At 47.3% G+C, this 25928-nt stretch overlaps 1 protein-coding gene across 1 annotated transcript; it reads right to left on the bottom strand.

Annotated features, from left to right (window-relative positions):
- Window positions 1-17601: 17601 nt before the first annotated feature.
- On the bottom strand, window positions 17602-25184 carry LOC142785186 (solute carrier family 2, facilitated glucose transporter member 8-like). Its single transcript, XM_075883641.1, has 3 exons — window positions 24878-25184; window positions 23338-23561; window positions 17602-17736 (listed from the first exon to the last, which is right to left on the bottom strand). The coding sequence occupies exons 1-3, from the start codon at window positions 25182-25184 to the stop codon at window positions 17602-17604; spliced, it is 666 nt and encodes a 221-aa protein (XP_075739756.1).
- Window positions 25185-25928: the final 744 nt, after the last annotated feature.

Genomic DNA, 25928 nt, shown 5'->3' with positions numbered 1-25928 from the left:
ATCGCTCTGCTGCTGAAATAGGCTAGCCAAAGACAGAGAAATGAGAAGCCATGGCTTTGAAACACACTGAACGTCACCTTTAGAGATCAACAATGCATACTTAGGTCAGGTACAATTTGTAGAAAAATATATATCACTATGCAATCGTGGTTAACATGTTCGGCTGAAACATAAGCAACAGCACTGAGAGAGAAAAAGCTACATTAGGTAAAAGATGCAGTTACTGGCCCTATGTCATCTGAAGCTTCTTCAATAGGTCTTACTCCTTACAAGTTGTGAACAGCCAGGCAATTTTCACCCACTTGCTATTTCCTTCCAGAGCACTTGATCCACAGAGGGAGTCACAAGTTTGAGAGCTCAATAAGGAATCAAAGTATTTGTGCTCGTTTCAAGGCACAAGCTTTTGAGCCTCAGATTATTGGAGTTTCATTCATAAGCTGCAGGCTTTCAGCTTTCAACATTCTCAATTATCTTGCAATTTAGTTCTATAAATGTTGAATAAGAATTATGTGTAAGAATATTACAGGTATCCACTGAAAGCAACCATGCTTGGGTTTTCAATTTGTGCACAGTAAGTGGTGTTCACGTAATCGTATGTATTAAAGAAAAACTAACCTTTCAGCCAGCCGTTAGGCAGTTTTGTGCGCTCGAAGCTCCCAAGCATATCGCAGTCCTTCCAGATGAGGCTGCCATGCATGCTTCCACGCCCCATCCGCTGAATGATAACCGTCCCAGCAGTGACATAGACTTGCATAGTTAGGGAGAACGCGTCCTTCCTATTTTTGTACAGGTGCTCCAAGTAATGATGAGGATTGATGTGCCAGAATGTTCAACCGATGAATCACAGGACCTTAACAAACCAATCTCTGCGATCTGTGAAGAGCCAAAAACGAGATATTTAAAAACAATCATTAAAGCACTCACTTCTAATACTTATTTGAGGAAGCTATCACTTCCTTAATGTAACCAAAATCTGCTATAATCACTTTGAAATAAACTGAAGCCTCATGTAAAATTTACTTACCGCAATATATATGTCCTACTGAAGTATAGTACTAGCACAGTGGTAATCGTCTATAGAACTAATTTTCCAAAATAACATAAATTTTTCAAGTGCAATCTGGCTTCTGAAAAATAAATTCACATTAACTTTCCAACTATCAAACGTGGTCAATCGACAGGCCCAACCTCATAATCAAACAAGAGCTCACTTGTATCAAATCACAAAAAACTTTTTATGTATTTGCTCCATAATATATGTATGTATATAACAGTAGTAGTATATTTTTCATGCTTCAACTTACCATAGAGAAACATTACATCTGATGGGCTTAAAAACTTGCACACGTTATAGAACTGCGTGAATTATAGTACTGGTGAAACTTAGTTCTGCAAAGTTAACTCACCGATGGCAGCATTTAGTAGCCGTCGTTGTCATGAGGAACCAAGTACGGCCAATAGGCAAAGGGCATCTGCAGACTGGAAGCTGCCAATGACAGCAATGAAGGGCTGGCCAGGCGTGCACGTCCATTGATAAAGTGTAAGAACTGGCCATGACCGGCTGTTGTCAAGGCTCTAGTGCCGTGAAAAACGATGGCCAGACGAACTCGGAAACCTGTAGTTAGGCGATACTGGCCTACAACTTCATCCAAAGCAAGGCACCGGTGAAATCTTTGCTTTTTCTGGGGGCCGAAGGGAAGCTTGACGTTCACGGGCTCTCGCTGCCACATAGAACTCTCAAGTTGTTACCGAAGAACAGTCTAGGCGCACTTCCAAAGTAACACGATCCACAACAGGATGTAGCATCTCGCAGTTTTGGTTGATCACATCACAGCGCTAGGACTATGGTTATCACAAAAAGGAGAAGTGACGACTTAATAAACAAAAGCGCCAAGCTGCCCCACCACAACTTCGCCGGGCAAAACAGTTATCAACGCTGTCTTTCAATTTTCGGTCAGACGAGCACAGCTTGTTCACAAGTCTTGGAACGTCAACACAGCACCACTGTTCACAACGAACATCGTTTCACTCCCGAACAGTACATTGCTCTCAAGTAAATAGAAGCGTACGGGCTAACTAGTGGCGAAGCAAGAACCGAGCGCGTAGTTCATACGTTTCCGTACGTACTTGGGGTCACTCAAGTAACGTGTCAAAACGCTGTCAATCCGAAATGTCGCACAGCACCCAACTGAGAGACTGGAAAGTCAAGCGAACGAACTGTTACCGGCACACAAACACACATTGCAGGCTTCTCGAGTGCTAGTTGCCGTCGATACATCGACGCCGATCCCCGCTTGATAACCACACCGACGCACAGGCTTCGCTGCGCTTCACCGTACACCATTGCACTGCCACAGCTTTCCGCACTGCTCACACGCACTGAAAGAGCTGCTGTAATCACAACACATCCGGTCAAACGCTGAAGTAACTCATGCGAGAAGCATTTGCTGAAAGTCGCACCGACCGATATGCTGTTTACGACGCCATGTTGTTTTCGACAACTGCACCGCACGTAAAAGAGCTCTTAGAAAGTACTTGCACTATTTTCACGGCGTGAAAAAAATTTCTCTTATGTGCGAGGGGGGTGATATGACGAACAGGACAGGCGTGCCAGATGAAAGAACTGTTTTGGCAACGTCACGGAGTGAGCTGATGTAGAGGGTATTGCTTCACAACCAATCACAAGCTGTGCCTGTCGGCCAAGCCGTCGTCTGCTCGCGTTTGTCGTCTGCTTCGATCAGAGCATGCGACTGGGGATTCGCCTTCGCAACGCTATTATTCTCAGGTCAAGTGGCCGCTGCGTCGCACAAAATACATGTCAGTGGCTCACTCTACCTTTGAATGATGTTCGTGCGCCAAGTTAAATGGCTGGTAATTGACGCAGGAATGAATTCAGCCAAGGTTTGCTCCAGAATCGTGAGGGTTTGCATATTTTCGGTGTCATACAAAGTTACTAGGGTCATTTTATTCCGATTGCTTGCTATATTATCATGGTCCATATCGGTGTCTGAACAGTGAGGGGGAAGATGCATGATTTGTTTGTAGTTCCATGCGTAATCACGCGCACCCCTAATAGGCTTTGGTTTACGAAGTACGCTTTGTTCCAGATCGTCCCAAAGTGTATCGACAGCTGTATTTCAGAGATCGCAACCATTGGACAGTTAGAGCTAATGAAAGTACACTAGAGCACAAACTTTATGAACCACTCACTGAAAACTTCCTCTCATTTTTATTTCCAATAGCGTGCAAAGAATGTGCTCCCATTAACCTCTTTGGTGGTAATTTCCACCAATGAGGCAAGGATTTCGAGTCGCACTTTTAATTGGATGAGATGGGGCGCAACACAACAACATAACAAATAAGGTTGATCCTATGTCATGTCGCGTTCGAATGCACCGACCATTCACGTATCACATTGGTTTTCATCCAACCACAAATCTTTACATGCGTAGTTTTATGCCATTGACGCCCAATAGAATTCTTCAATTACTGCGACTTCGAACTTATTGCACGGTGGTGGTATTCAACACCATCCACTGCGTACAAGGGAAACAACACGCGAAGCTCAAAGCGCCGAAAGAAATAAAAACGCACCAGCCGTCATCAGGCAGCCCTTAATGGGCGTGAATTAACTCAAAACCAGCCAGGGCACCAAAGTATACCGTTGCGGCAGCAGGTTCTAAGTAGCCACATTGTTCCTAAGAGTGGTCCGGACCAGTCTTGGGATTTTCTCTCAGCCATGCTGTTTTTACGCACAATTTCGCTTCGTGAATCCACTTACGAGCACTTTTCAGTGACGTAAGCAAATATAGCAACTGCATCACCATCGCTGACATGTTCCCGGGTGGTCACAGCGCGCTTTATTTGCAGTGGCCGATGTGACAACTATGGCCTCTTACGACGTTTTTTCGTTTCGTGAATCGACTTACGCAACAAACTTTCTCTTGCGCAAAAATGTTTTCGTAAGTGAGTTTTGTGAATCCGGGCCCTGATTCAGTCGAGTTAGATATCGACACGCAACTTCCTAGGCACACAAATCGGGACACAACGCCGCGTCCCTCCACGCACAGCTCACTAGCCGATATACCGACCCTGCTCGAGTCTTTCACTGCTCGTTTTGAGGCGAAATTGCAGGACGGTATTACCTGCATCAACCAGGAATGCACAATGCTCAAAGATGCGGAAATCCGTCTAACAACAGACAATGTTGCGCTCAATCATCGTTTTGATGCGTTAGCTCAATCATTGACTGACCGCTACAACAATCTTGAATCATAGCTCAATTTGTTCGCAACACGTCCTCCAAAGCGAGATCTCGCCCCTAGTAAACGCAAGAAGCCCAAAGCAGCTGAAGGGCAAGAGAACCCGCTCTCTGAAGTCGGTAACGATTCTTAACTCTATGCGGCAGCTACGCCCCTTCTCAATTCTCATGATTGCAGCTCCAAACCGTAACCTGACACTCTTGCAGTGGTACTGCCGAGGTTTTGGCCAAAAGCTTCATGTTGTGCAACTGCTATCTTACGCTGCGGGACCCGATATCCTTGCCCTGCAAGAACCCTCCAATGCAATAACCTTACCTGGCTATACTTCTATTACACCCACATCCCTTATATCCTCTCGGGTGGCGTTTCTAATTTTTCGCTCAATTACCACCATCTCCCACTGTTTAGCAGTCCAAGACATTGATCACCACCTAATTGAGCTTGTCCCGCAACATGCTAGGGCTAAAAGCCTCTTCATCCTGAATGTATACAGCAGCCCTAAGCGCTTACATGGCAACTTCCAGCGCCTGTTTCCGCTCGCGAAACGCATTGCCAATAAGTGCCCCCTACTTGTCGTGGGAGATTTTAACGCCCCACATATGGCCTGAAGTTACTCTCCCGACACACCAAAATGATGTCGGGTGTGGTTAGCAGCGCAGCAAGCCGGTCTCTCCCAGCTCACTGATTCTGCTTTCCGACACGCATGGGGAATAGTGTCTGCAAATACACTATACCAGACCCCACGTTCGCACATCGCCTCCCTCATACCACATGGTGCAACACAAGAGAATTTGGGTAGTAACCATTACATTATCGAAATTTTTTTAAATATGCAACTACCCCACAAGGTTCCCAGAGGTTCCGCTTTCACCAACTGGGATTTTTCCGCACTTATAGGACAACGCGCACCCACGCCTCTATCATGGACATCACTCAGTGGTCCGAACAACTTTGTAGTGATGTCCGATCCTCAACTAGTCTAGTACGAGAAGACTGCCCAAGCGGCACAATTGACTCCCGTCTTCTGCATTTATGGGACGCTAAAGCCAGCCTATAGAACGACGCTGGCAAAGTCAGCGTTGGAACCGAACTCTGAGACGTCGCCTCGCGCGCCTGACCAAAGAGACAGAGACCCATGCAGCCACTCTTTCACGACAGAACTGTGAATCGCTCTGCAACAAATGAAATGACAATACGAGTTTGCCTCAGACTTCGAATTTGTTCAGACACTCAATTGATCCAACTCAAAGACTAACCAAAGACACAACCTTACCAAACTCCTATATACTTGCGATAAACCTCCACCAGAGCTTCTTCAGGAACTTCGAAATCAGTACTTAACAACATAAACTGCCGTATTGCATCCCGACTATACAAGCCCTCCTAATCAGCTCCTCAACCAAGTAATTACAGTAGCCGAAGTAGGAGCCGAACTACAGAAACTAAGCACTTCCTCAGCCGCCAGTCCAGACGGTATTCACAACAAAGCACTCCATAATCTCGACGACCAATCAATTTCCTTCCTTACTGTATACTTTAATGAGTGCTGGCTAAGGGACATCCTCCCAACACAATGGAAGGAGGCCAAGGTTGTCTTTATACCTAAACCTGGGAAACGTCTCCTTACGTCTAACCTCAGGCCCATATCCCTCAATTCTTGTGTCGGCAAACTCGTGGAACATGTACTCCAAACCAGGCTTTGCCAGTACTTAGAAGACAATAATCTCTTGCCTACTCGCAAGATGTATTTAGCCCTGGGCTTTCCACGCGGGATGTTTTCCTGCAACTGAAACACCACCTTCTCGACTCTCAAACATTTCATACCAGAGCTATCTTAGCAGTAGGTCTAACAAAGGCATTCGACAACGTTGCGCACTCAGCTATCCTAGAGAACCCCATAACCCTGGGAGTCGGCGCAAAGACGTACAACTACCTCCGAGACTTCCTTAGTCACCGCACAGCAACACATACCTTTGGTGATCACAGCCTGCCAGGCATGACGCTTGGTGCACTTGTTACGCCTCAGGGTGCAGTTCTCTCACCTTTTCTATTTATGCCCAAAAAACTGGGTCATATCCCCGACATCCACTTCAGCTTCTACGCCGACAACATCACCGTCTGGGCAAACCGAGGTAGTGACGCCGAAATAGAAGAACACTTACAGTTGGCACTAATCACCATCGACACATATGTTCGAGAACGTGGCCTTACCTGTTCGCCTTCCAAATCGGAGCTCTTTGTTTACCGACCGGAGCAACATACTTGAGCCATTTCCCTATCTCTCTCGCGCTAGGTTCCCACCCCATCCAACTTGTCTCAATAATTTGGGTGCTAGGGCTAGTTCTCTACTCACATGGCACACAAGGTAAGTCATTGGGACTCTCCAAACACATGCTAAGCAGACCACTTGACTGATTCGCCGCATAGCGAACAGTCGGGCTGGCGCATACTCTAGCGAAACACGCTTCGCCTCACCCAGGCTTACATGGTAAGGCGCACCACGTATGCCCTCCCTTACATACCTCTCCGACAGAAGAGAGACCGGGTTAACGCGCTTCTACGGGGTAGCACAAGAACGGCTCTGCGCCTTCCCCCAAGTACATCCAATGACAGACTTTTCAAACATGGTGTACATAATACATTTGAGGAACTCGCTGAAGCCACTTTTATGGCACAAAGATGTCGTCTGTCTAATTCGGTGGCTGGCGATGCTTTTTTGTCCCAAATAAACTTAGCCGCAATTACACAACCACCTGAGGGGTCCCCCTTTCATCTAACCTCCGCTCTCACCAAAACGTGCTCCCATTTCGAAAAACATACATCCTGTGCGAGATGAGAAACGCAGAAAGGCAAGGGCTCGGGCCCTCCAGAGACAATTTGGTGAGGACCCGGTCGTGGTCTACATGGATGCAGCGGAATATGCGTCAGGATCACGCATGGCTCTTGCGGTGGCTGACAATCACGCAAATCTTCTAACTTCGTGCTCAATTGTCCCAAGTTCCTCCACAGAGGCAGTAGAGGCAGCTATCGCGCTTGCTCTCTTCTCAGCATCAGCCACCATAATCATTAGCGACACAAAATCAGCTATTTTGAACTACGCCAATGGCTTGATATTCCGTACCGCTTGCTCGCTTGCTACGCTTCTGGCAGTATCAGCGTTCCACAGGCCTCATCTGGACGCCAGCACATGCCGGCCTACTTGGCAACGAGGAGGCTCATTCTACAGCCTGAGGTCTCACATTCCGGGCAGGAGAAATGGAGCCCCCTCCACAGGTAGATGAGCGCTTGCTCTCTTTTCATGATATTCTAACGTATTACCGGTTTCAACAAAGGATATACACACCCCCAGCCCCATCCCTCAACATAGCCCAGGCTGCACATTGGCGACGCCTACAAACTCGGATTGCTCCATACCCCATATTACTAAACGCCCGTTACCTAGACAACTTCCCCTCCTCGTACAAACTGTGCGGCAAACCAGGAGACTTCCTCCACATACTCCTCACATGTGCCACATCCCCCACCTCCAGCTGTGGCATTGTCATACTGGGAGACCATGATGACCACCACTTCTGCGTTTTATCAGCGCTGGGTCATCTCGTGCGCCATGAAGAGGATCGCACTTCTTGGGCTTTCCTTTGCTTTGTAAAGGTGCCTTCTCACCGTGCGGGAGCGCCGACGTGCCGTGAGGGGGCTTGGCCCCCGCGCTCTAAAGTGGCAATAAATGTTTCCACCACCACCACCACCAGCATCGATCCACCCTGTATGAGCGGTATGTGAACAACCCGTCTGCTGCTCAAGTTTTCATGGCTATGAGAAGCAACGCCGAGTGCCTGCTCGACCTCTCTATAGTATGTGAGGAGCTGTAAAAGACTGCCGCCCCATCACCACCTCCTATGGTGAATTTCATGGCAGGGATCACCAAGGACGAGCTGCACTAGGCCCTATGTGACCCAGTGAGTCTGGATAACGCCACACCCGCTCCGGCTGACTTCCACCGTGCGACCTATGCGAAGCCTTGAAGCGCCCTGCTTCCTCTTCCCCGCTGTTCGTTCAGGCACCTCCTTCCTCTGTGCCTCCACTGCAGTGAAGCGGACAATTTGTACCACCAGTGCCCATACCGGCGGCTCGGGCTGCGAAAATTTAAGTATATTCAGCGCCTCCTCGGTATGAAAAGTGACCCCGGGACATTGGGAACTACCTGGCTCAGCAGTGCATACCACCGCCATCTGGACGGCAGATGCGCTCACTGTCACAGGAGTGCTTTTCGTCCCCGCCCCAGCGACATACTGGCGCGCGGTCCTCGCCGAGAAAACTAAAGAAAGTGACCTGTGGAGGTGTGGTCGCTGACAGTAGACATGCTGAAGACCTCCGATCCACGCTAACAGGCAAGGGTGTAGATTCGACTGAACGGTATGTGCAGCTTTCTCTGGATACACCGGTTCTAATCGATGGCTATGCAGTTGGTTCATAAGTGGATACCGGCAGTGACCATTCAATACTAAGCGGGTAAATAACTACACTACTAAAGAAGGTAATCACGCCCTGGCATGGCTCCGTGATTCGAACGACTGGTGGCCACACCATCTCTCTACTTGCAACCTGCACAAGTAGAGTACGGGTCTGCGGTTTTACTTTCGTAGCAAGTTTCCCTCTGCTCCGCTAATGTTCACGTGACGCCATTCTTGGTGTTGACTACCTACAGGAGCATGGACATGTAAGTGATCTTCAAGAACATCGCATCACCTTCTCAGTCGACCGAGCAATCGACCAGCAGGACGACCAACAGCGTACCAACTGCCGACATTCATCGTGTTTTTGCTGAAGGTTTAACACTCCTTGCAAGAGCCAGTGTTGCAGTATGTCACATGCTGTGGATTGCGAATTTGTGAAGCGATTGCGGAAAGTAATTTTGAGCACCTGCTGACTCGAGGTGTTTGTGTGGCTAGGAGTATCATACAGCTACGTTATGGTCGATCTAAACTGCTCGTTACAAATTTCAGCAACGAACACCGACACCTTTTCCGTGGCACTTCGTTAGCGTTTGCCGATGAATGGGGAACCGTTCCCACCTGCTTCACGTCGGATGCAGCGGTGGCCGCCCATACGTCTCTAAACAATGTCGACAATAATTCTGACCACTCTTCAGAAAACCAAACAGCACTGCGAAAACTCTTACTTGAATTCAAGTCATGCTTCGCTGCTTCCTCTAAGGTGCGCCCGACTTCGATCACTAGGCACAGAATCATCACTTACGACGACTCCCACCCAGTACACCAGCAGCCTTACCACGTGTCAACGAAGGAACGAGAAGCCATTCGTACGCAAGTTTGAGAAATGATTGAAGACGGCACCATCGAGCCTACCAACAGCACGTGGTCCTCTCCGGTCATCCTAGTCAAAAAAAAAGACGGAACGATACGCTTTTGCGTCGATTACCGAAAGCTGAACAGCGTGACTGAAAAGTACGTGTACCCGTGTCCACGCATCGGTGACTCGTTAGACAGATTATGCCGCGCTCACTACTTTTCCTCTTTGGAAATAAAAAGCGGGTAATGGCAGATTGAGGTTGACGAGCGAGACCCCGAGAAAACGGCCTTTGTAACCCGGATGGCATGTATGAATTTCGAGTCCTTCCTTTTGGTTTGTGCTCAGCGCCCACAACTTTCCAGCGAATGATGGACACTGTGCTAACTAGTCAGAAGTGGAATACTTGCCTCCTGTACCTTGATGATATAGTGGTTTTTTCTGAAACATTCCAGCAACATCTTCACCACCTCAGCAGTGCGCTAGAGGCTATTTGATCAGTAGATCTTACACTAAAACCGGAGAAGTGTCCCTTTGGTTATGAAGAGCTCAAGTTCATTGGCCATGTAGTGAACGCGAAAGGAGTCCGCTCCGATCCCGACAAACTTGCCAAACTTGCCACTGTAGCCACGTTTCCGCCTCCTACAGACAAAAAGGCTGTTCGGCACTTTTTAGCCTTGTGCGCCTACTATCGACTACTATCGACACGAGACCACACACCATTTGTATGGGCTACCGAGCAACAGGTTGCTTTTGCCAAACTACGACATGGGATGCAGTCAGCCCCCGTTCTTGCGCATTCTGACGATGATGCCTACACAGAGGTGCACACTGATGCTGGTAACATCGGCCTCGGCACAGCGCTCATCCAGCATCAAGACAGCCAAGAACGAGTCATAGCCTACGCCAGCCGCGCACTGTGCCGTACCGAGGGTAATTACACGACCGCAGAGAAAGAGTGCCTCGCAGTAGTATGGGCGATCCCCAAGTTTCACCCATGCTTCTATGGTCATCCTTTCAAAGTGGTAACGGACCACCATGCCCTCTGCTGGTTGGTGAACACGTTTGATCCCTCAGGACGTCTGGCACAACTGAAGCTTGCGTCTACAGGAATTTGATGCGACCCTCGTCGATAAGTCTGGACGGAAGCACGAAGACGCTGATACACTGTCGCATGCGCCCATACATTTAGTCAGTCAGAAAGAAGAGAACGATGATGGAATCCTGGGCGCCCTTAGCTCATCGAACTTGAGCAGACGGCAGCGAGAGAATGAAGAGATTTGACCGCTCGTCGATTCTTTAGAGAGTCGTAGCACCGTTATACCTCGCCATCTATCTCGCATCGTGACGTCTTTCTGCCTTCGAGATAACGTCCTGTGTAAGAGAGAAAAATTGGTAGATTCCGCCTAAGGTGGGATCAATGATATGCGAAGCACGAATCAGAAAAGCTAATAAGTCAATTTAAAGTCAGCACAACACTTTGAGGTGGAGGTTAATGATGCCGTACATGTCATAGTTTTCATGTTTGAATGTGTCGTTTACCTTCGTCATCTATTCACGTCACGTGATACCAAAACTAGTATATGTGGAGCTAGCGAAACGACCACGAGCACACTGTGATCATGGTATGTTGTCATGTTCCTATATGACACGCGTGTCAGGATTATCATGTTTGCACCAGTCATATACTTTCATCATACACTGGCGTCACGTGACATCAAATTTTGTATATAAAAAGCGCATCATGAAGGGCTCAATATAATCTAATGTGCCGTTGACGCGCGCGCACGCTGGGCACAGCAACGCAGCGTTAGCAAAACGCGAGGATTCTATTTACCTTTTCAAAAACGCCTACTTGGGCGCCGCCATAGTCCTCTTTGGGCTGTGCAAATTGGAGTCTCTCCTCAAAAATACATTGACAAGGCTGCGCCCTCAGCGTTCGTACTCCCGCGCACAGCCCATCACGGCGGGGTTTTTTCCCTCTGTGAAAAGGTAGATAGTCTGACGGCTGGCACGACCAGCGTCCGTCGGCGCGGCCCGACGGCAACCAGCGCGAAATGCGACTTGCTGCATTTCGCTACGATGCGTTACCCAGACAACACTGCGCCTCCCTCTTTTCGTGACGGAGGGATGACAGATGCACTGAAATGTGCATGCGTCAAGGAGGAGGAGGAAAAAACCTTCATTGATGCTGGCTGTGCCAGATAGCCCTTATCCCCACCGGGCTGGTTGACATCCCTAGTCCGGGACATCATTAGTCGAGGCCGCCACCCGAGCCCGCTGGACTAGAGTTCGCTGTTCGTCTAGTGTGGAGCTATTGAGTAGGATCGTCTCCCTGTCCTCTTTGGTGGGGTTGGGAAAGGGGGTTAATTTTGGGTTCATTTGGCAGGCCCAGACCATATGGTAAGTGTTGGCCACTTCCCCACAGTACTGGCACTGCCCACTCATTTTTGGGTCGTAATATTTGAGTATGGCTGCACAGAGCAGCGTGTTTGCCTGTAGGCACCGCAGGACGCGCTCCTCCGTTTTCGAGAGTCCCTTCACTGGTGCGGGATACAAGCGGCGTTGCTCAATGTAGTATTTTTTTTATTTCTCGAAACCGTGTTAAAGGTGTGGGACGTTCAGGTCTATCAGGGGAACAGGAAGTTTCCCGGGAAGTAAGCACGCGGGCCGCTGCATGTGCAGCCTCGTTACCCTGTAGACCCTGATGTCCCGGAGTACATATAAGACGTTTTGGAGTAGGATCGCAGTTCCTTGTGCTTAATTTCAAAAGTCTATTAGCCAATAGAGAGATTTCTCCTGCAAGATAGCTCTCGCAGGCTCTTCGAGAGTCTGTAACTATTTGTTTTGAGTTTGAATGGGATACTGCGAGTGCAATTGCCACCTCTTCCGCCTTACTTCAGCTTGTGGCTTTGAAAGTGAGGCCGTCCACCTGCGTTCCTTGATGTATTACCGCCACCGTGTAGTATCCCCTAGGTGACGGCCCGGCCACATCGACGTAATAGACCCCATTACGGGAGCCAAGCCTTTGTTCAAGTGCCTCAGCGCGCGCTTGCCTTCTACGCTGGTGCGCCTCCCTGGCCATATTGCGGGGAAGCGGGGACACCCAGAGTTTTGTTCTCCAAAGTTCAGTAATACGCTCCGCGTTTTATATTTCGCATTCGTGCCGGATCAAGACGCGGTCCAGTAGGCGCCGCCCGGGTGGCGTCTACGTAAGACGCGTATATTGATTTGTGAGGGGGGCTTCTTGGAGCTCTTGTATATAGTTAAAGACTCCCAAGGCAGAGAGTTTCTGATTTGAAGTGCTGATGGGTAAATCAAGTGCGCGCTTAATTGCTTTCTTAAGAATAGCATCAACTCTGTTCTCTTCGTGTTTAGTCATTCGTAAGTACGGTATTGAATCATGTGTCAAAGCAACGCCGCGCGGTGCGCGCCTTCGAGTATATGGCAGGACCAGTGCCTAGCATGGCAACGCTGGCCAGACCCGACGAAATGAACGCCGGTGAGCACGCACACCACTTCACGCTGAAATGTATTGGCGCCTTGACTGTGGCATGTAGCCACGTTCTTACATGACAGACATCTTATGATTATCATGTTTGCACCAGTCACGCAGCTTCGTCATCCATTGACGTAACGTAATACCAAGCTTGGTATATGTAAAGCTTTCCGGAGCCCTCCACTACGGCGTCTCTCATAATCAAATGGTGGTTTTGGGACGTTAAACCCCACAAATCAATCATCAATGTATATGTAAAGCTAGCGAAACGGCCGTGAGTGCGTCATAAGTTTGGCGGGTAGCCATGTTTTTACATGATACGCACGTCGTGATTATCAAGTTTGTATGTGTCATTTATGTCGTCCGTTCGCGTCGCGTAATACCATATTTGGTACATGCTAAGCATGTAGTCATGTTAATACATGACACGCATCTCTTGTTTATCATGTCTGCACCAGTAATAAACCTTCGTCATCCATTGACCTCCAGTAATACCAAATTTGTTATAAGTGAACCTGGCAAAACGGTCGCCAGCGCATCATCAGCGTGGCATGTATTCATGTTGTTACATGACACCTATGTCATGATTTTCATGTTAGGGTCTGTCGCTTGTGTTCACCATGCAATCATAACATACCATACCAGTTTTGCAACCTGCCATGCGAACGAAACTACCGCGAAAGCTGCGGAACCATGAAATATAAATCATGAAATTTATGGCTTCCATGTCATGATTTTCATGTTGCGACTAGCCAAATATGTGCTTCATACAGTCATGTTATGTCATGACAAGTTTATGTCATGCCAAGTTTATGTCATGACATAACTTGGCATGTTATATCATGCCATTATCGAAACGGCCAGAAAAGCCAGAGTTCGTAGGTGGCTGGATAGATAGATAGATAGATAGATAGATAGATAGATAGATAGATAGATAGATAGATAGATAGATAGATAGATAGATAGATAGATAGATAGATAGATAGATAGATATATATACAAGGTCGCCGAAGTTTGCTAAGAAATGCTTCGCATTTAGAAGTCGCAACTTTGCCGAAAAGGCGAAGCAATGAACATGATATCAACAAACTGGAAGGTTGCGAGCAGAATGGCAAGTAGATGGAAACGTGCCCCGCGTTTCTCACGCCCAAATAATGCATGAAACGTACTCACAGGTACAGGAAAATACGTATAAGCATCTCAGTTGATAATTCGCTGTGTCTGAACAGCGCACCCTTTTCGCAAACGGAGGCGATTGCGGTGCACGTTGTGCGCCAGGTAACTACAACAGAATTGTTCCGTTGAAACTCAAAGGCTAGCCAAGACGCATGATCTTCACCACTGCAAAATAAAGGCTCGTGATCGAGCGTACACCCCCTTATTCTCTACGGGGGCCAAAGTTCGCGTGAGAGATGAGAGCCGCCACTAGGGTGCCTCGATGTGCGCACCCCCGAGCAGAGTAGCGGGTATCGAGGGAGGCACTCTAGCCGCCGTGCGCTCAATGTGCCATCTTGCTGATAAGGCTGAAAACACTAGTACCCCCCACCCCGAATATTTTGCCAACAGGGGTAAGTGATAAATATAAATAGCTTGCCGTTTGGACGTCGAAAGAGCTCCCTTCCGGTTGCGAAGTGATTAACGCCTCGCAATAGACGCAGAGGTCCCTCGTTCGATTCAGCGTGCCGGAGTGTTTTTATAGATTTGGCTTTCTTGCGTTTTTATATATATAGACACGTATAAATATAACATGCATGACGCCGACGCCGGTGGTCCAGTCAAGCCGAGAGTGTCCATATAATTACTATCGCAATAAAACGCCTGCTCTATGAGCCGCGTATACCTCCTCGTCGTTGCGAAGGACATGCGGGACGAAGTCCTCCCCGCGTGTCATGACGAGCCCACATATGGTCATCTAGGTTACTCTCGAACGCTCGCCAGAGCAAGCGGGACGTACTACTAGCCTTGACTTTTGGCAAGCGTGAAGCAGTACGTTAAAAGCTGTCGTCAATGCCAGCGTTGAAAGTCGCCACCAAGCAAGTCGGCTGGATTACTTCAGCCAATTGATCCACCCCACAAGACATTCGACCAAGTGCATAGACATTCTCGGCCCATTTCCTTTATTGGCCGACGGCCCCAAATGGGTCATTGTTTCAACTGACTATCTGATTCGCTATGCTGATACAGAGGCGATACCACGAGCCAAGGTTTCTGAGGTAGCAAAATTATTCATGTACCACATTGTTCGGTACCACGGTGCTCCATCTGCAGTGATAACCGACAGAGGAACAGTGTTCACTGCAAAGCTTATGGATGAAGGTTTTCGACTAAGAAAGACTAGGCATGAAACGACGACTGCTTACAATTCGCAGAGAAACGAGCTCCCCCTGTACATCAAAGCCCAACACAAAACATGGGATACCATTTTGATTTATGTGACGGTCACTTATAACACCGCTGTTCAAGAAACAAAGCTATTGACACCGTTTCGCCTTCTCCAAAGCCGCGAAGTTCAGACGATAATGGATGTTATGCTTCCTTGTGAATACGCCGATAAATAAATAAATGACGCCGAAGAATTTTCAGAGCGGGCCGAGGAAACTCACCAGCTCGCAGGGCTACGCATTAATCAGCAGCAACAGGTCGATGCACGACGTTACAACATTCGTCACAATGACGTATCTTACTGTCTGGGAGACCAAGTTTGGGTTTGGACCTATGTTCGTCGCTGTGGCCTCTCCGAAAAGTTTCTAAGGAGATACTTCGGTCCGTATAAAGTGTTGCACCGCGTGAGTGACGCAAACTACGAATTCGTTCCGGACCCTGCGTCGTCAACATGGGTGCAACGAAGACGACCAAGCTCTGACATAGTTCGTGTGGTGCGCATGATGCCTTATTTTGCGCGTTCATAAAAGAACCTTTTCCTGTGTTTTTTTATTTGTGCTACAGCGATTGTTTCATCATTGGTGAACTGTTCGCGTGGAACACTTGACTATTAGTGTCCTTTTCTATAGCTTTAGCTGCTTAGTTTTTTTTCGTTTTTACAATATCTTTACACCATTGAGACGATGATTTTTTTTGTTTGTGAAGGAGGAATATTGCCACCTACTTCTAGTACTGGGTCGTATGCCAAGGCGAAGACTCGCACAACTAAAGAAAGAAGTGCCCGCTTGCCCCAGTTCTGGCGAGCGAGCTCAACCAACGCCTTGGGTAAGAAACGTGTTGCTCCGAACTCAATAAACTTTCTCTAGACACCTGGAGCGTCGCGACAATATGTATACTTTTTTAGGGGCGAAGCTTCTTAAAGCGGCACCCGTTCATCCCTCGTCGTAGTCGTGGTGTGTAACCAGTCTTACATTTTGACCTGCAAAGTGGTGCCTGTGGGAGATTTCTCCTTTGCGTTGTTGAACAATAACAAATTCGTAGCGTGCGCGTTAACTGAAAGCCGGATTCTCCTGTCTCTCATTCCCAATTAGCAGCCATTGGCATGTACGTTGAGCACTATCTGACAAAAAAAGGTTGCTACGTTATATTCGCTAGGCGTAACCTCCTTCGTTTTAGAAAGGTTTAGCGAGCGTTGGGCCGCAGTGCCATGAATACAGTGAACTAGTATATACCATGAAGTCGAGGTGGTTAAAGGTGAGAAGTAGACCCGAAGAGCAAGCCGTACGAAAGTGTGCGTGTGCCACCTCTCGTTTAGTCCTTGGAATGTCCGCTGTATGGCGGTGCTTCTATATCGGGAATATATGATGAAAAGATGCGAGATGGTGGTGCTTGGAGTGTTGAATAGAAGGACGAACAGACACAGAGAGATGCATGGATGGACTCACGGATGGCTGCACCGACAGATAGACGCATGGACAGACGCAGGGACGGATGCATGGACGAACGCAGGGACGGACGCACAGGTGGACGTGTGGACGCACGAACAGACGCACGCACAGACGGCCGAATGGACGCACGGACGGTTACACAGACGGACGCATGGACAGACGGAAGCAAGAACGAATGGACGGACGGATGCTTCGCCCAAAGCTCCATCATTCACTCCGTAGATATGCTGCCATTTTTTAAAACTTCGACCTCCCTCCTCCCACTCACTTTGACCTCTTCAACGTCCCGGGCCTTGTGAGACTAAATTGGTAAAGCGTCGTGCTCGCTGGGCTGAGTTGGAGTGAGAACCCTGCAATAAAGGAAGCGGTTGGAGCGACGTGACCAGTATTATGACAAAATCACCGTCATGGGCCATGAGCGGAAGAGTCTGAAAACGCTCACACATCCTACGTTATGGTATAAAAGAATGAGTAGTCAAAAAACACATGTTAGTGTGTTCACAGAATTCGGTTTTGACCAGTCCAATGTCCACAGCACAGCTTCCCTACCTTACGTCACTGGGCCACAGGCGGCTGGAAGTAGAGGCTGGCTTATGCTCCTCGGCTCCTTTTTCTTCCTCTCGCGGAAGTAGGGTGGAGGATCGAGACCGTACAGGCGCATCACGGACGTGTCGGCGTCTAGTGACCGGTGCTTGGACATCAGTCACCGCGGATTCTCGATCACATAGCGCTGCAAAGCCAGCATGGGAACCGAGGCCATCGCGCAACTGACCGCCTGTTGCTGCCATGCGAAGCCAGCCATGGCGTACGCACACAGCATGCCCACACTTGTCGACACCTACATGCCACAAACATCGCAAGCGCTGTCAAGGCAAATTTATTTTATTTGTTTACAGGTTATTTTCTAATTTTGTACGCGATTTACGCATGAGCTGATTTCATTTATGTTGCAAATAGCCGAGTGTCATTATATACAATTGGCTCCGAATCTGTTTTAACGGCTGCACATGCTTCTCATTAGAGCACTAGAATATCTTGGTTCTATAAAACTTCGAAAAAGTCCCTAAATTGTGGTTTCTCTGCGACTCATCAAACTTCCACATTGAAGACTGTTTGAATATGGATAGTTTATACTACATCCACTCAAATGGTAGAGCCTCAGACTCGTAATTTGAAGGTTGTGGGTTTAGATACCACATACAGGAAAGGTAATTTGTCAATTTACATCATCATTGTCACACTAAAGCTAAATAAAACAATGAATCTTCTACATGCTCCATTTGGGCTAATCATCTGGTCGATTCATTTCATTGTAGCCACCCTACCATTAACACAGAGTGCAATAGATGGAAACACTTGGACAGGTTGCTCACTTCGGGAAGCGATTGTTTAACACTCAGCTTTATAGGGCTTGTCCACAAAGCAGCTATCTATGGGAGACACCATAAAATGTGCTCTTCGCGGGGAGTAGATGGCGATGACAGGAAGGAAAATTTGTATTTTGGCTTGATCACCAACGGATACTACCATCCATAAGTAGAATAACACTGACGTGGTTATAGGTACCCCTGGCTAATGATTCATTCATTCATCATCTGAAAAGAAGGCTTACTAATCAGCACGCAGCTGCAAGAGTGTAGCTTTCACTCCTAGGAACAACTTATAAAGCAATTCAGTGTTAGCACACGTAGCGCATTGGTGCAGACATTCAGCTACAGTGGCTGACTGCAGAGGGCGAAAGAGCGCTGCGAAAAACCAGGCGTGGATCACGAATGTTTTCTCCTGAACTTCCCGCCGTTTTACAAGGACCAACTGTACGCATTGTTGCGGCGAAAATCGTGTCACAGCTTTCCATTATTATTATTATTTATCATTAATATTTATCATTATTATTATCATTGTTGTTTTTTTAGTTGTTGTTGTTGTTGAGCAAGCCAAGAAAGCGGGTGGTAGCTCGAAATGTACCCAGGCGGGCCTAGATTGTGGCGCTCGAGCGCCAATTTCGTGCCTTCGTCTCGTGGTGGTAATAATTTAGACCCTCATAATAACGTCTTTTTACATTATGATTGCTTTACATTATGCGAACATTGTTACATTATGATTGATTTTACATTATGCAAACAAGCTACTTGAAATACGGTTTGAGGTGGTCTACGTGGATGATATCACGTCCACGCTGACGATAGTCACTCGGTGGCATGAGAGGTACGATGGCGTAGTTCACGGGCTATGCACACTCTACCACGCGGTAGGTACCATAATAATTGGAGAGTAACTTGGGCGTTAAAAGAGGAGTGCAGGATGGCATGTGGAGCCAACAAGTGCCCCCGAACGAACGCTGCTGCAGGAGAATGGTCGTCGTCGTTGGTGTATTTCTGGCGCAATGTCTTCTGGCTCATTATTGCAATGTCTGTAGATAGTGGAGACCGCGACAGTGCATAATCATCAATATGTTTGCGACCGGAACAATATATAGCGCTGATGTCATAATTTTGAAGCCGAAGAGCCCAACGGGCAAGGTGTGCCTATATATCCTTGAGCGAAGACAACCGGCATACTGCGTTGTGATCCGTTACTACATCAAAAGTACGCCCATAAAAATGAGGGCGGAACTTGACGAGAACCCAAACGATCGCCAGGCCTTCTTTCTCGGTGACACTATACTGTTGGACTTCGCCTTGGTCAACATTCTGCTCGCGTATGCGATGACATACTCGCCAAATCCAGAATTTTGTTGCGCGAGGACCGAACCGATGGTGTGGACCTCACTAGCCAGCCATAGGATCGTAGTGACGCAATGTTGGTGCTGCAGTGAGGACACAACGAACGGTAGAGAAAGTGGAAAAGCGCTTGGAAGACCGCGAATAAATATCGGTGGCGCTGCTTAAACGTTGGGTCAAAGGCGCAAAGTAGAGGTGAAAATGCACACGAACCGGCGAAAGGAGGAGTATAACCCTATGAAGCTTAGCTGCTTCACAGTCGTTGGTGCGGGGAAGTAGGCAAGAGCAGGTAATTTAGCTGGGTCTGGAATCATACTGTGCTTGGATATGACGTGACCGAGAATCGTAGGTGGCATCATTCTTCATTATTATTATTATTATTATTATTATTATTATTATTATTATTATTATTATTTGGTTTTATTAGCTTAGCGCAAAAATTACAAGTCAATGCCGTATATGTTACGGCATAAAGCGAAATTAGTTGTCATGGCATATTTTCCAAAGCTAGATTTATTTATACTTTACCAAGCATTTTCCTGTTGTTGTGGGCCGCCATACTATTCAGATGCTGCGGTAAAAAAAAAGCACGACAGAATAGCTCGAAAAAAAAAATTGGTCCGAATCTACACGTTACACTGTAATTGTCGTCCACAACCAAGACGTCTTGCGTCTGGAGAGAGTGAACAAAACGTTTATTTGATGTTCTGCGCAAGAAAATCGCTGAATGGTATTCTGAAGGCGCTGCGTTAGAGTGCCTCGAGCGTGTAACGGAGGCGAACAAGCGCATCTAGCCACGTTAAACACGAGCGCCATCTGGCAGTTATCTTCGAAAACGAAGGCATGCGCGACCGCGCAGAAAGATGCGCGCCAGTCATGGAGGTGATAAGGTGTAGAATGGAAAGCGACGGGCAGGTGCCACCACTGTGCCGTCGTAGCAAAACGTTGGAAACACCTTCTTGAGCATCGCGTTGCACTGTTAGCGCAGCGCGATAAACGCTATAGTCTTTAGAGTATTTTGTGTGTGTCCTTTTCTAGTATAAAGTCAGATATACAAAACATAGACATGTTGTGATAGTGCCTCAAATATGCGCAATATTTGATTTTTAATTCACAATCACACAACTATAAACGCTAAATCTTGAGCAATATTGGTGGGCGCTGCGGATGGGGTTGGCCGTTCGGTGCCGTTTGAGGTATCGTTAGGGCGGACAAATAGACAAATGTATAGACAGACAGACAGATGGACAGACACACTAAAATTTTTCCGTCGAAGGTCCCCAAGAAAGACTATCGTCTTAAAAAAAGATCAGCATATCCCACGTATCTTAATTGATGTTATGTGAAGCAAGCGAATGGAAGGTGACTGTGTTGTGATTTTTATATTCAGCAAAACATTATGAAGTAGCGTTAAATATAAGTACGCCAGACATACTTAAGACAGCCACCTAAACTTTATAGTAGCTCTTCTTCACTGTTTCACAAGGATGCCAACAGCTACTTGGATATTAGCAACACCAGAAGCGGTCAGCTGATATGAACGCTGGTGCTTGCGCTGGGGCTCGCGAGGATGGTAGCCCTGAACATCGCTACATAAATCAACCTCAGCAGTTGGTACATAATTACAATTGGCATTAACCGGACATGACGGTTAAAGCATCTGAGTATATATAGAATGATCATAAAATTAGATAGCCAAAATTGTCTTCTCATGTACAATACGCTACATTTAAAAATATAGTTCCAAGACCTCGCTTGGCTCTGTGGTATTATACTTGATTGCCACACAGAATGCTAAGCTCCGATTCCTGGTGATATCTTTGCATTTAATCTTTGCATTTGTTAAGTCCATGCTAACGACATCGGCTTTTAATTGATGCTCATGCCTTAAAGCTACCCTTGTGTGTTCTCGCAGTTCCTTGGTAGATATAACTGTCAATCTCCTGTGGCACGTACCTGCATACCAGTGGCACATACCCGCCCGTGGGTATGTGCCACTCTCTGAAGGAAAGCGTTTGACGACCTACGCGACGGCAATGACCAGTGAGTCGTATTCGTCAAACCATCTTACCCTCCCATACTAATTTCAGTTTACGCCAAGGGGGTGATCACGAGATCACTCAGACGTAGGCAGATAGATAGATAGATAGATAGATAGATAGATAGATAGACAGATAGATAGATAGATAGATAGATAGATAGATAGATAGATAGATAGATAGATAGATAGATAGATAGATAGATAGATAGATAGATAGATAGATAGATAGATAGATAGATAGATAGATAGATAGATAGATAGATAGATAGATAGATGCTCAAAGAGCCTGCAGTATGCAAAGAAAGACATCGCGTGTTATTTGCTTGAGATGAAAAAACACGAGAACTATCGTAAAGTGGCTAGGGCTAGACCTTCGATCGAAGGGAACGTGTCACGCCGAATTCCTTAGTGCGCTTGTGTACTTGTCACATCCTGTTTTTAATAACAAAGGAATTCTCAGCGAACTTCGGTGACTTTCAGCGAATATTTAGCTCTATAGCCGCTTAGGTGTGGGTGCTCTCGTCGTCACCCCCTTAACTTAGCGTGCACCAAAATTAGCAAGGGAGGGTAACATGGTTTGACAAATATGACGCGCTAGTCAAGACATGTATAATGCCCCAATCCCATTGCGTACGTCGTCAAACACTTCCCGCCAGACAGCGGCACACACGGGCGGGTGTGTGCCGCTGGTATGCGGGTGTGTGCCACAAGTGACTGGCACTTAATATCTACCCAGCAACGATGAGAACACACATGGGTACTTTCAACGCGTGCGCGTTAAGCAATACCCGACATCGGTAGCGTCGATTCAACGAAGACATACAATAAATTTCAGTGTTAAGAAAAACCTGTCATTGGCAGCATTGACCCCCCGACAAACGCAATAAATTTCAGTATGCCAGCAGGAATCTAACTCAAGCAGTCTGCGTGGCAGTCAAGCATTCTAGTATAGAGCTACGCCAGGTCTCGGAACTACTTTTGAAATAGACGCTAATCTTCTCGAAACATGAATAGTGGTTGCAGTGCTGCCTAACAAATTTTATGCGCTCCTTTTATACAGCTGTCACGTTAGGTTGACGTCAATTGTGGTTAGGTGTCATGCGCTGAAGTTGATTTATGTAGCAGTGTCCAGGGTCAGCATCTTTACGAGCATCAGCGCTTCATATCAGCTTCTGGTGTTGCTAATACGCATATTCAAGTTGACATCAATGCGCAAGTTCAAATAACTGGTTATATAAGCGTCTGCAACTCTTCAACATAAATCTGTGCGTGCAACATTTGTACTTATATTTAGCGTCATTTCATGACAAGTCGCTCAATAAAAAGAAAAATATAAACATGGTCACCTTCCCTCCGCAAGCTTCGCATAACGCCGATTCCTAGGTACGTGGGATCTGCCACATTTTTTGTGGTACGTACTTTAACCCGCAGCTGTTTCATAATGGGGTTCTCTCGGCCCTAATAGACCACCTTTCGTAAATTAGAAAGTATTGCGCAGGCTGCTGCATGTGGACCCGTCCTCGCTCTTTTATCTGCAGGATGGGAGGTGTTCCGTGCGCATAAACCCAGCAGTCATTACTGTCCTCCCAGCGAATTTTACTGAACTTGGTCATACTTAATGGCAGTTTTTTTTACCTCATTATGCGTGTTTCTTTCATATAGCTGGGATGACACAAACCTCAACGAGGCCTCCGTAGAGTGTTCTCTTGGCTGGAGGAGCAACGTCGGTGACGTAAAGGCAGACGCAGTTGGTCATGACGCCCACGCAAATGCCAATGGCCACATGGCTGACGACTATCATGCTGACCCTGTTCGCCAGCATCAAGGACACCCAGAAGCTAGTTAGGCCACGCGAACTCAGCAGCGTGGTCCTTCGGTGGCCCGCAAGGTGCAGCAGAATTCCTTCATTGCCAACAAGCATAAACAAACCAACGTGAAAAATACATATTCCCGCCACAAATCACTGAATGCATGATGCGCAATACACAACAGGGAGAATTTTACGAGAACAGCTTGTAGGCTTCATGCGTTTCTCGAAAAAAAAAGTTAGCGAGAAAACATATATACGTAATCGGCAATGTTCATGCGTGTAGAATTCAATGTGTTGAAGACATGTCAACAACCACGGCAGAGCGCTTTGTTGCACCCATCACAGCAAGCATAGAATGTTGAATACTGCAGAACGACACATATGCTTTCGCGTGTTGAAGATCATAGACGAATGTTGGTTTCACAGTTATCAGTGGCAAAAAATCACCTCACTACTGCACGACCGAACGTGACTCTCGACATGGCATCGTGGACATGCAGCCTTGCGAGAGCACACATAAGAACGCTATAAATTGCGTGTGGTACCGCAATACCTGGCGTCATAACAACTCATTCTCTAAATTAGGGGTCTCAATCACGTGACCCATGGGCCGCATGCGGCTCACGACACCTCCCAGCAGTCAGGCCTGCACATCACTTCGTGCCATATATCTTTCAAAGATTTTGTTAGAAAGCATCTAGGTGAGCTCCGCAGATATAATAGCCATCAGTATTATCTTTTACAAACAATCCTATGTAGCTCCTATGAGTTAAGACACAACCGAAAAAAAAAGAAACTGTATATTCAGAATTGACATCTGCAGATTAGCGTTGCTATTTGCCCTGAAGAGTTCAAGGTCCAAGTTATCTTCAGAAATGATTAAACTAAACACTTCAACCATGAAAGTCTTCATGGTCTCGGCATTCACAGGAGAATAAGGGTCCTGACGAACTTACTTGCGGATATGAGTTCAGAGGCACACACCGCCAAGCGAAGAATAGAACACAGAGAGAGTAGAGTAAAACAATACTATTTATTTGCACTGTAGATAGCCCATACGTGGAGGCGGAAATGTTGTAGGCCCGTGTGCTCAGATTTGGGCGCACGTTAAAGAACCCCAGGTGGTCGAAATTTCCGGAGCCCTCCACTACGGCGTCTCTCATAATCATATGGTGGTTTTGAGACGTTAAACCCCACATATCAATCAATCAGCTCATACGTGGATCCCAAAGGTTCATCGGGGAGCCCTGCACAATAACCATTAGGGCCCCTTAAGTTTCAGCTGTGCACTGCCATCACGCGCAGCATGAGAATATGTTGCAACGACTATCTGGAAAACCGTTATCACGATGGCATCACTGCTATGCCTATATACCAGGCATGATATCTACAACTGAAACTCACGTACCGGAGACAAGAGCACCAACGGTGGCACCCAGGAAGAGGCTGTCGGGGATCCAGCGATTTTTGGGTGGGCCGGACAGTGCGTCGCGCCAGAAGCGGTGCTCGATGGAGGGCATGGCGGCCGAGGCGTTGCCGAGAGCCATACCGGCGGCCAAGGTGCCTGAGAGAGCCATCAGCATGGCACGCACATGGTGACCACAGGGCCTGAAGCTGTCCATTTGGCTAAACGGTGTAGCACCTTTTACCGGATGCTTAAGCTTCTGCAGCGCTTGCATGGCCGTATTGAACGGTGGCGACGACAGTGCATCCATGGAATCACTCATCAGCGTCGACCCCGCTGCGTGCTGCCGTGGTGCCAGTGATGTGTGTCTCGTCTTCGACGGCCTGCAATTATTTAAAAAAAACGTGGTTCATCCGTCTTTCTGGGAATTGGTACAACGCGAAAGTGAACCGTGTTCTCGTAGAGGTATTCGAGCATCCATTCTGCATTGTTTCCCCCCCAAGGGCGAAGGAAGGTATGTTACAGGAACGAAATGCATTACTTCACACGAAGAACGGCAAAAAAAACTAAACTTGTAGTGCCCACCCCAAGCATAAAGCACGCTCAAATTGAGCGTAGACAGGATGAGCGTGGACAAACAACTGTCAAAGCTAGACACTTGAAGCGCGCTGGCCAAATTGGAAGACGCATGAAATGAGCGCACAGGTATGCACAGGACGAGTGCGAACTGTCACAATACATACTTTTTCGCCTACGAGCTGCATGCTCCTTTCGAAACGCGGCCGCGGCAACGAGCGAAGTGACGTTTCTGTTCTCTTTAGCTACTCTAAATTCAGAAGTAAACTTGCAACGTATAGAGCGCGCGAATCTAGAGATATGCACGCGCGTGAGTGAGCCATCATGCCAGAGAACTTCTATACGCACTTTGACTATGCCTTGTGGAGGCGCGTGCTCATAGCGACCCGTGGGCTGGCGCGGCACGACGACCTTTAGAGACGCGCCAGTCGTACAATCTTGCAACTGATAATGAAAAGGCACTGTGTTTGTTGAGATC

Source organism: Rhipicephalus microplus, unplaced genomic scaffold, assembly GCF_043290135.1.
Source record: "Rhipicephalus microplus isolate Deutch F79 unplaced genomic scaffold, USDA_Rmic scaffold_18, whole genome shotgun sequence".
Lineage (NCBI taxonomy): Eukaryota > Metazoa > Arthropoda > Arachnida > Ixodida > Ixodidae > Rhipicephalus > Rhipicephalus microplus.
The sequence above is the reverse complement of the archived record's forward strand: the minus strand, read 5'-3'. Positions and strand labels throughout refer to the sequence as shown.

Excerpts from the sequence above, each read along its gene's own strand:
- LOC142785186 (XM_075883641.1), bottom strand. The coding sequence starts at position 25,184 with ATGGATGCACTGTCGTCGCCACCGTTCAATACGGCCATGCAAGCGCTG. Across the intron at positions 23,562-24,877 it reads CGTTGGTGCTCTTGTCTCCG|GAATTCTGCTGCACCTTGCG; the intron begins GTACGTGAGTTT and ends TTGGCAATGAAG. Across the intron at positions 17,737-23,337 it reads TCTACGGAGGCCTCGTTGAG|GTGTCGACAAGTGTGGGCAT; the intron begins GTTTGTGTCATC and ends TGTGGCATGTAG.